Source organism: Aquarana catesbeiana, linkage group LG13, assembly GCF_042186555.1.
Source record: "Aquarana catesbeiana isolate 2022-GZ linkage group LG13, ASM4218655v1, whole genome shotgun sequence".
Classification (NCBI taxonomy): Eukaryota; Metazoa; Chordata; class Amphibia; order Anura; family Ranidae; genus Aquarana; species Aquarana catesbeiana.
The window spans coordinates 168550950-168562208 of record NC_133336.1 but is presented as its reverse complement, the minus strand read 5'-3'; the positions used below and the strand labels follow the sequence as shown (position 1 = coordinate 168562208).

At 42.3% G+C, this 11259-nt stretch overlaps 1 protein-coding gene across 1 annotated transcript in view; it reads right to left on the bottom strand.

The window, feature by feature from the left end:
- Positions 1-266: 266 nt before the first annotated feature.
- LOC141116581 (NACHT, LRR and PYD domains-containing protein 3-like) overlaps positions 267-11259 on the bottom strand; it is a 176248-nt gene continuing 165255 nt past the window's right edge. The window contains exons 13-16 of the mRNA XM_073608975.1: positions 9563-9727; positions 7194-7358; positions 4461-4625; positions 267-396 (exon numbers count right to left, since the gene is read on the bottom strand). Coding sequence (XP_073465076.1) covers positions 267-396; positions 4461-4625; positions 7194-7358; positions 9563-9727 — 625 coding nt within the window. The remainder of the gene's footprint in view (positions 397-4460; positions 4626-7193; positions 7359-9562; positions 9728-11259) is intronic.

Here is an 11259-nt window from a genome sequence, read left to right as displayed (position 1 = left end):
AGATGTGGGGATATGATTTGTGGGAGCAATGTGGAAAAGATTTAACGTCGTAATGTAGTCCTTGGATGTACAATAAATTGGTGTCATGCTTCTGGCCTTCTTTCCACATGCAATTCCTTTTAGCAGGGTGGTTTAGGCCATTGACGTTTAATGTCAGTACTTTGAGACCCATGGTTTTCTACGAGGAAGTAGAGATGAGCAGGGTTTGATTTGCCTTTTATGGTGAACAATGAGAAATAAATCTTGAATAAGGGAAATGCCTCCAATCAAATGGAAAATAACGTGAATGTAGTTGTCAGAGTTTTTGAGTATGTAGTCAAGGTAGAGAGGAAGTTCTGTATCTGTGAGCCTCGTGTGAGACAAGTGACCCAAATTGAACCAAGTTCCAACTGGGAACTGGAGAAAGAAAAAGATACAAAAACTGAAAAGTATAAACATAGGTAACTTTAAAAAAGAATGTCCTCTTGTACATGAAGAGGAATAACGGCAGCTTGTGCTGCTACACATATGCGGGTTAAGGAGTGTGAAGATTACACACCTTAGGTCGCCAGGAGCTAATGAATTCTGTAGTAGTGAGAATGCTGTAGGAGCCCTCAGATGGGGTCTTCAGGTGTTACTCCTGTGGCGGGCAGGTTGCCAGTCAGGAGCCTGTTTGGAAGGAGCATGTGGTCACTGGTGAGCCGGAGGTGGTTCAGGAATAATATCTCATTCACGTAAGAGGGTGAGGCCTTCTTTAATGGTTTTTATATGGGAGGTTAAGCCTTGGTGTGTGATGTCAAGTGTAGCAGGGTATTTCCATTTGTAGGGCACGTTGTGGTTCCTAAGTGACTTTGTGATGGTTAGTAAATTTTTGTGCTGTTGCAGGGTATATTTGGAGAATTCAGGAAGTAAGCGGAGATGCTGTGCTTGTTCTGGAAGTTGCGATGGGTGGCAGAAAGCTTCTAGCAGCTGTTCTTTTACCTGGAAAAAATTGATCCGCAAGATAACATCTAAAGAAATTTCTGCTGGTAAAAATGCTGGTTTAGGCAGTCTATGGATTTGGTCAATTGTCAGATCAGTTGAGGAGAGGTTCGGGATGATTGCCAGAAACAGATCTCTCACATAATGGGGGAGTTGTGAGGGAAGGATTGACTCGGGTATGCCTCCAAATTTCAGGTTGTTCCTGCGGGATCTATCCTTGAGGTCCATGAGTTTTGCTTTGATCCAATGTATTCCCCTTGTGCAGAATGGGCATCAACTAGTGTGTTGTAGTTTTCAGTAAAGTCCGAGAGAGCGGTCTCTATGTGATCCACCCAGTCTCCTAAATCTTGTATCTCTGCTCTCTGTTGGTTTAGGCATGTTAGAAGATCTGATTGCAAAGAGGCCCTTAGGGGTTTCTCTTTAGGCTTTGTATCAGACACTGGTTGCCCATTGTTTGGGAATGCTGCTATAGGGTTTGTCTGTGGAGTATGAGCAAGTGCACTGTTGTGATTATCAAGGCATACCTCATCAGGCATTTCCTCAGCACATGATGGAGAAAGATCCCTGTAGGGCTTTGATTTAGCTGGGCTAGCAAATGTGGGTGAAGATGTACCAGAGCCTGCCACCACTGTGGATGTTGTGTTGATTGTACAGGCAGATGGATTTATCAGTGTGGCTGCCACTAGAGGTCCGGCTGCCAGAGAGTTTGTGAGGCTGCGGCGCATCCCTCTTCCACTGGGGCATGCTACAGCGGTTCATACATTGGATGCTAGTGAGGAGAGTAGGTAGATGGTACTGAGGGCTCCCTTAAGTGGATTATATCCCAGCGATCGTGAAGAGCTCCCAGCTCAAATGGCCATGTTGCTGGGCAGTCACCACACCCCCCCAACTACCCACTTCTTATGTCATCATGGAATTCTCCCTGTCCCCCTTTAAATCACTTATTACATTCAAAAACACTTGATTTATTCATGGAAAGTTCACTATAAGCCTGTTGTAAGAAAGCTAAAGTTTTGCTTGCACTTTTGCCAATTTTTATGTAAAATTTTATGTTAATCCGCTGCTCCAGATTCTTGTCACTTCTACCAACATTGCAATGCACACATATGTCATTTCTGATACTACTTCATAAAGACTTATGCCGCATACACACGATCGGAATTACGGCCCGCAAAAAACCGGTGAGAGTTTTTTGTCGGAAAATGCGACTGTGTGTATGCTCCATCGGTCTTTTGCTAGCTGAATTCCTGAATTAAAAATATTAATTTATCCTATAACAAATTATTTTATGAAATTAATTTCGAGTCCTGGGGGACCGCCTGGTGGCCAAGTGAGTTACTACATAAAATGAAACATAGAATTGATGATTATAATGGCCCACCAATCATAGGTCAGGTGACAAAAAGGGATCACACGATCATATCATCGGAAGAACACTCATCATCATACATCCCCAAACTTCACAATCAAGATCAACAAACATGTGCATTAACCTGGTGTAGGCGGAATCAAAGATGATTGACACTACCTTTCATTTTGTTCAGATGGCATCTGCATCCAAGGCTCTTTTTTACAGGAATTAGCAATTACATTTGAAATATTTAGTACTGATCTATATTAAAACTAAGCTTTTTAGTGAGTCTCTCAGTGAATGTAATTAATCAGCATACTATATCCCACCCCCATAGTGTTTAGCAATAGGAGGACATGGAGAAGGGGAGTGTAATTTACTACTGTGTATACACCTACAGTACATGTGTGACTCTATAGTCATTTGGGCTGCACAAATAAGAAAAAGGAGGAAATGAAGAGCTTACAAGGGACCTGAAATATAAGCATGCACCACAGAGGACACCAGCTGGTCTACACAATCTTAGCCTGCAATGGGGACACAGAGAACATAGGAGGGACAGCTGAAGGCAGGATCAACCCGATATATTTCATTCTACACAAAATGAATGCTTTGGTGGCATTGTAAGCATGCACATTCTTGCTTTGTGCTCTGGTCCAATCATTTGGTGGAGAAGAGATTATGGTGTGGGGTTGTTTTTTCAGGGGTTAGGCTTGGCCCCTTTAAGGCGTCAGCATACCAAGACATTTTGGGCAAATTCATGCTCCCAACTTTGTGGGAACATTTTGGGGATGGCCCCTTCCTGTTCCAACCTGACTGCACAATAGTGCACAAAGCAAGGTCCATAAAGACATGGATGAGCGGGTTTGGGGTGGAGGAACTTGACTGGCCTGAACAGAGTCCAGACCTCAACCTGATAGAACACCTTTGGGATTAATTAGAATGGAGGCTGGAGCCAGGTCCTCTCGTCCAAAATCAGTGCCTGACCTCAAAAATGCTCTCCTGGATGAATGGTCAACATTCACAAAGACACACTCCTAAACCTTGTGGACAGCCTTCCTAAAAGAGTTGAAGCTGTTATAGCTGCAAAGGGTGGGCCAACTCAATATTGAATACAAGAAAAACAGAAATGGAAAGCGCTGGAAGTGACTGTGTTTTTTGTATCTCAACGCAATATTGAGCCCTACAGACTAAGACGCCTTTAAAGTTCATGTGTGTGTAAAGGCAGGTGTCCCAATACTTTTGACATTATAGTGTATGTGATTGCGTGTATGGGGGAGAGGAGGTTATTTTTTATTTTATTATTTCATTCAATTTCATATTTTTAATGTATACTTTTTCTATTTGCTACTATCACAAGTGGACTGAAAAGCCCTCTGTGATAGTAGTGACAGGTTCTCTTTATGGAGACCTCAGTGGTCTGTTAGATCTCTAAAGTCTACCATATCACAAACAAAGCAGATTTGGGATAAAGGGCTCTGATCTATTTACACAGCTGACATTTTTGTTGTGAGTTTGACAGATCTAAACCTGAAAGTGCTCTGAGCTAAAGACTTCAGGGTCCAGCTTCATCAGATCTCCTCCAACCTACTCTCCATCCTAAAAGCCTCCAGGCTGAAATTGTAACAGGGTGAGCTTAAGGACTGGAATGCAGAAGTTGATGCACAGGGGTGGGAGGACCTAATCACCCACCCACACTGGTGTAGAAGTGGTCAGGTGACTGTACAGCCACTTAGATCACTTCTACACATTCTAAATATGCTGCAACACAAAAGAATACAAACTCATCCCTGCAGGTTAGTTTTAATTGCCTTTCTGTATTACTGTAGTGGCCAGGCTACAAATTTTATCAGTGGTTACTGATCAAATCCCCCACCCCCCTTCCCCAAAGCAGTTTTTAGCTCCCCCATAGAGATCAGAGTGACCCCAGAGGCTGCTGCACAGTTCAAAGGATGTTTATATACAGATGGGAGTGAGAAGGGGTTGCAAGTATTTTTAGGAAAACATTATTTCATGTCCGAGTGTGAAAAGATAAAAAAATTAGACAGTCTGGGATTGGCTACATTCTCATGCATTTATATAATTTATGAGGTTTAGATATAAAATCATCCCAGAATATTATTGTCTCAGTCAGTCTTGTTATACTCACTGTAATTCCTCTATCCGGCTTGTTGTCAGAGCTTCCATCAGATCCCTGAAATTAGGACCCTCCAAATTGTTCCATGACAGATCCAGTGTCCTCAGTGTCTGGTTATTTCTTATTCCAGATGCCAGGTGGGGACAGGAACTGTCTGTCAGGTGATTATCAGACAAACTGTAGAAGAAAAGAATGTTACTAGAAGAAAATTAATTTCTCCTCTAGGAATGAATGTAACTATTCTCTACATAAATTGAACTCTTTTTTTTATTGGAATCATTTACATTAGATCACTTTATAAAACTTCAGTAAATAGAATTTTATAAGATTTTTTTTTAAATGTGAGTACACACCCCAATATTGCCATCCATGTGTAGAGACGATGATATTTCCATACACAGGATCACCACAGAATGCCACTAGCATGACTTGCATTGTGGTAAATCTCCTTGTATATGGCACATGGATCATATCAACAGGCAAGTGTGAGGCCGGACTCAACATTGCTAGTGATTGGACGAGATGATTTGTATCTGATATTTTATTTATCTCTGCCGATAATAGCTCTGTGCTCATAGGAAGTAAAGGGGAGAGCCACTGACATGAAATAGGAGATCCCCTGACACTGAACAGCAGTTATGATTACACATTTTATTTGCTATTCCACAGACACCATTAAAACAGTTTCACTGTACAGATACCAATGAAATATGATGCAAAAAGAGCGATTTTCCATGTGCATGAATGTATCTCAAGGTAACACACAAAACACAGCACACGGACCTTGTGAGTATATATGGTCTCCTAATAAACAACCTAAATCATGGTGCTGATGTCTTTGTAAATTACTTGGCTATGAGTGCCATTTGTGGACCAATTCCAATGCCACACATAATGCTTGTAGTTGAGCATTGTGTGTGGCATCGGAATTTGTACATAATTGACACTCACAGCCAAGTCATTTTTAAAGACATCAGCTCCATCATCTAGGATGTTTATTAGGACATCATACATATTCTTTTTGTGTTTTGTGTGTTATCTTTTGGCTTATTCTACCCTCAAGTGGATTTCTACAGCAGCGGGACTATTGGAACTATCGGTTTGTCTTATTCAAGCATAGGTGCAGATACAATAAATGGCTATGTGAGCCTGAATTTTATTAGATGATGCAGCTTTTATCTTTTTACCCTTTGGACAATTAGGAGGTGATGTTTCCAAGGGGTGTCAATGCACATTACACTGGTGTCAGGAACCTGAAGCACATACAGCAGATGAGAGCTGTCAGAATGGGCTGATAGAGTAGAGTAGAGTAGTGTCAGGCTGAGCTAGCATATGTGTAGATATCGGGAGAACCTCCAACACTGAGGCTGAGTTCACACTAGTGGGAATTGGATGCAGGTTTCCCCACATTCAATTTGCATGACTGGAGGTTGTGACCAGCTCTCAATGGAGCCGGTTCACACATCTCTGTGGTGGCTGCGGAGCGAATGCACGGTGGTCCTGTGCATCTTTGGCTCCATTTCAGGTCTAAATTCAGGAAAAAATGTGTGCCTGGTGTCCCTGAAACGGAGAACAGGGATGCCCCGGACCCCTGCTGTGAGCCGTAATAGATGTAAACCCAGCCTCAAAAGTGGATCATCATGTTAAGTGACAGGAAGCTAATATGATGCTCTGATTGCTCATTGCGGTAAGATCAGATTCCCCCTTATATGACATCCTATAATCTCATCTATTTTACTAGTTACCAGGTAAAATGGAATATCAAATTTTAACAAGGTTTTATGAAATAATTTCATGGCTAATAACAGTTTGATAAGATTCCAATACATTTGATCAATACAATTGCATTATTGATGGTAGTCATAATAATAATTAGTTTAGTTTATTAGTTATGTGGTGTAGATATAAAACAATCCCAGAACATTTGCCACGTACATGGTCCTGAAGCTGAAATGCTGAGAGGGCTCTCCTTGCTGAGTGCTCAGTGTCCCTGAAGGTGGAAACAGGGTACACAAAGCCCAAAGAAGCAGGGATTGCCGGCTGTGCCACAGATGAGAGATGTAGGCATGGAGATCCCTCTGCAAGTGGATACTAGATAAGGTGAACAGCAGGACCCAGGAGAGCTGATGGTTGTGTGGGCTGCACACAGCAAGAAGCAGGTTGCAGTGGTACGTGCAGCAGGCTGGATACAGCAGGTAAGTACCACAAGCTGGAGTAACAGGTAAGTACTGCAGGCAGGTACAGCAGGCTGGGTACAGGAGGTAGGCACCAAGAGGAATCATAGCATACAGGGCAAAGCAGGAGGCTAGTCAGGGATGGTAGCAAAGACCGGTGAGCCAGTGGTCAGCAGGCAGGAGATCAGAGACACGGTCAAGCCAAGGTCATACACAGGACAAGAGAAAAGAGCAGATCTGTGGACAATCTGAGGTCAGAGCCAGGAGAGAGACAAGAGGTATCCAAGGGCAAGCGTGGTCGGTAACGGGTAATCCAGAAGCATAAGCAAAACAAAAGAACGGAAGCTGAAGACCAATCAGCAATGTCCATATGCAACAGTCACTGTTTTAAAGGCTGTAGGATCTGTCATGCATTGCATGCGCCATGGCGCATGTGCATTTGCACGTTCACCTCCAATACGTGTGTGCGCATTCCAAGTGGGTGCAGCCATATTGGAAATTGGCCACTGTGCCAGGCCTATGGGCAGCTCTCCTGACAATAGTATTGTCTTAGTCAGCCCTGTATACTCACTGTAATTCCTCTATCTGGCTTGTTGTCAGAGCTGCCATAAAATCACTGAAATGAGGACCCTCCAGATTGTTTTCATTCAGGTTCAGTTTCCTCAGTGTCTGGTTATTTCTTATTCCAGATGTCAGGTGAGGGCAGGAACTGTGTGTCAGGTGATTTCTATCCAAACTGTAGAAAAAAAGAATGTTACCAGAAGAAAATGAATGATTGATATCAGGGATAGGTAACCTTTGAGGGATGGAGGTCTACCTGAATAACATGGTAGAGATCAAACATCACAGGGGCGCCTTTTTTTCTTTTTTTTTAAGGAAGTCAACTAACAAGGCCCCAACAACAAGTAAGCATGGCATGAAGAAAAACTATAAGAAAATGTAATTTAAAAAATGTCACTGTAAATTTAGCCTACCTTAAAAATTAGCTTCAGTAAGAAACTTGGCATTCACTTTCATTTCCAATCTTTTGTAGAATGATTGGTCACCAAGTCTACTTCAGGAGTCCATCAGGAAGGCAGAACAACTGTGATGCAGGTTTACTTGCTTTCATAGTTTCATGCCTGGCTGGCCTCAATTCTAGCCTGGCTGCCTGCTCTGAGACCTGACCCTACTTGCTGGGTAAGTTCTATATACTACTTACACTGAGCAAGACAGTGTCCAGAGGTCAGTAGTATGTAGGGAAATGTCAAGGGGTCAGTAGTATGTAGGGAAATGTCCAGGGGTCAGTAGTATGTAGGGCAGTGCACAAGGGTCACTAATATGTAGGGCAGTTTACCGGGATCAGTAGTTTCTAGGGCAGAGTACAGGGGCCAGTAGCTTGTAGGGTGAGTACAGGTGTCAGAATCTTTTAGGGCAGATTATAGGGGTCAGAAGGACAGTGGACAGGGGTCAGCAGGGTGTCGGACAGGAATTAGCAGGGCAGTGCAAAGGAGTCAGCAAGGCAGTGTTTCGGGGGCAGTAGGGCAGTAGATACAGGTCAGCATAGCAGAGGACAGGGGTCCTCTGCTTCTCTACTAACCCCTGACCTCTGCCCTACTTATTCCCAAGAGCAGAGGACAGTGGTCAATGGGGCAGTGTACAGGGGCAGTGGGCAGAGATTTACCCCATAAACAGAGCATGGAAGCATCAGTGACATATGCTATTTATTGTTCTGGCACAAAGATCAGCACCAGCCCTCCTCTCTTGTCCATCCCATATGTCAGACACACGCTCCTGGGATGAGCAGAAGAGGAGGGCCAGTGGGGAGCAAGGCAGTACACTAGGCATGTCCCTTCCCTTTGCCACTATAGAGAAGAAGCACTTCAGATGGAGGGTCGTTAGGGCATGGATGTGGTCTACCAACCCTGCCCATGATCAATGGGCAGATTGTGATTGATAGGTTGCTTACCCAGCTCTACATAAATAGAACCAATTTCTCTTTATTTGACTCATTTATATTAGATCTTTTTATAAAACTCCAGTAAATGTAATTTTATGAGAAAATGTTTATAATTGAGTAAACACCCCAATATTGTCCTCCATGTGTAGAGATGGTGATATCTCTATACACAGGATCACCACAGAATACCACTGACTCAAATTGTGCTATAATCTCCTTGTGTATGGAGCAAAGATCGTATCAGTAGGCAGTGTGAGGCCAAACTCAACATTGCTAGTGATTAGATGGGATAATTTTATCTGATTTTATTTATCTCTGCTGATAAGAGCTCTGTACTCAAAAGGAAGTAATAAGGAGATCCCCTGACATGAAATAGTAGATGTGTAGTAATGGGGAGATTCCCTGCCACTAAATAGCAGTTATGATTACCAGTTTAATTTACTATTCCACTGTACAGGCCGTACAGCGATAAAACAGTTGCAGTACAGATACCGATGGAATATGATACAGCAAGTATGATTAAAAGACAGTGTAAGGCTGGAATCAGCATTGCTAATGATTGCACGGGATGATTTTATTTAATATTGTGTTTGTCTCTATTGGAAGGAGGTCTGTACTTATAGAAAGTAATGGGGCGATCCCCTGACACTGAATATTGGATGATCATATCAGGTGACAGGAAGTTCATATGAGGCTCTGATTGCTCTTACAGTAAGATTAGATTCTCGTGTATGGCCTTATAATCTCATCTATTTTACTATGAGACAGTTTTAGATTGCAACAAGGTTTTATGAAACAACTGAGTGAGATTAGATTCAAGAATTAGACAACAGACTGGGATTGGATATACAGAGACAAAAAGGAGATCCATATAATTACATTATACATATAATATATGTATAATTACATATAATTACATTATCATTTATATATTATTTATATGGTTTAGATGTGCAACTGTTCTGGAATATTACTGTCTTAGTCAGTCCTGTTATACCCACTGTAATTCCTCTATCCGGCTTGTTGTCAGAGCTTCCATTAGATCCCTGAAATAAGGACCCTCCACATTGTTCATAGACAGGTCCAGTATCCTCAGTGTCTGGTTATTTCTTATTGCAGATGCCAGGTGGGGGCAGGAACTGTCTGTCAGGTGTTTATCATACAAACTAGGGGAGAAGAAAATAACCAGAAGAAAATTAATTTTTTTCCTCAGAAATGAATGTAACTATTCTATACATGAATAAAACTAATTTCTCTTTATTGAAATAATTTACATTAGATCACTTTATAAAACTCCAGTAAATAGAATTTTAAAAGAAAAATGTTGTATAAGAGTAGACACTCCAATATTTGTCCATCTATGTGTAGAAATAGTCATATCTCCATATACAGGATCATCAGATATACAGGAGCATCAGCAGACAGTGTGAGGCCAGAATCAGTTTTTCTAGTAATTGGACAGGATGATTTTTATCTGATATTCCTTTTACCTCTGCTGATAAGAGCTTTGTACTCATAGGAGATAATGGGGAGTTCCCCTGACACTGAATAATGGATGTGTAGTAATGGAGAGATTGCGCAACACCGAAAAGCAGACGAGCAGTTATGGGGAGAACCTCCTGACAGTGAATAGTGGCTGTATAGCACTCACTCAGTATGGTAGATGTGTAGTAATGGGGATATCCCTCTGACTCGGAATAGTACGTTTGTAGTGATGGGGAGATCCCCTTGACAGTAAATACTAAATGTGTAGTAATGGGGAGATCCCCTGACTGAAAACAGATTAATCCAAAGTGTAAAAAGATGAAAGCTGTACCATCCAATAAAGTTTTGGCTCACATAGTCATTTCAGGTGTCAAACATGAACTGACATCCAATCCCTTGATGAATTGTGGCTTATATTTTATTTATCTCTGCTGATAATAACTCTGTACTCATCAAAAGTAATGGGGACTGACACTGAATAGTAGATGTGTAGTAATGGGAAATCCCCCTGACATTTAATAACAGATGCATGGTAACGGCAAGGAGACACTCAGACACTGTATAGCTGATGGTCATGTCTGGTGGCAGGAAGCACAGTTGAGTCTCCGATTGGTCATTGCAGTAAAATCAGATTCCCCCCTTGCATGATCTCCTATACATTAATCAATTTTACAGAATATCAGATTTTAGCAATGTTTCATGAAACAACTATTTTGATGGTTGATAACAGAGTGCAGGGTTGCCAACTGCCTGTAAATTTATAGACAGTTTGTTTAAAGCATGTTGTTTTTCTCCCATCTGTAATTGTCGGTGGATGGGAGCAAGTGCAAGTAAAACCAGACTTAAGGTGATACTAAAGGTTCATAATAAAAAATAAATAAAATAACAAACATGTTATACTTACCTGCTCTGTACAATGGTTTTGCACAGAACAGCCCAGATCTTGACCCCTCCCTCCTGCTAGGGGCTTCTTGCGTTGGTGGCACGTGTGTGTGCTCTCTCCCGAGCCGCCTCTGAGTGTCCATAAGACATACAGAGTGCAACTCGGCCCCACCCCTGGCTCCCCCTTCACTGGTTGTGCATGACAGCAGTGGGAGCGAATGGATCGCGCTGCTGTGCCTCAGCCAGTGAGGAGGGAGAGACCCAGGAGAGCCGCTGCTCTCATGCACATCGCTGGATCGGCTCGGATAAGTACTGGGGGAGGGGCAGAGGG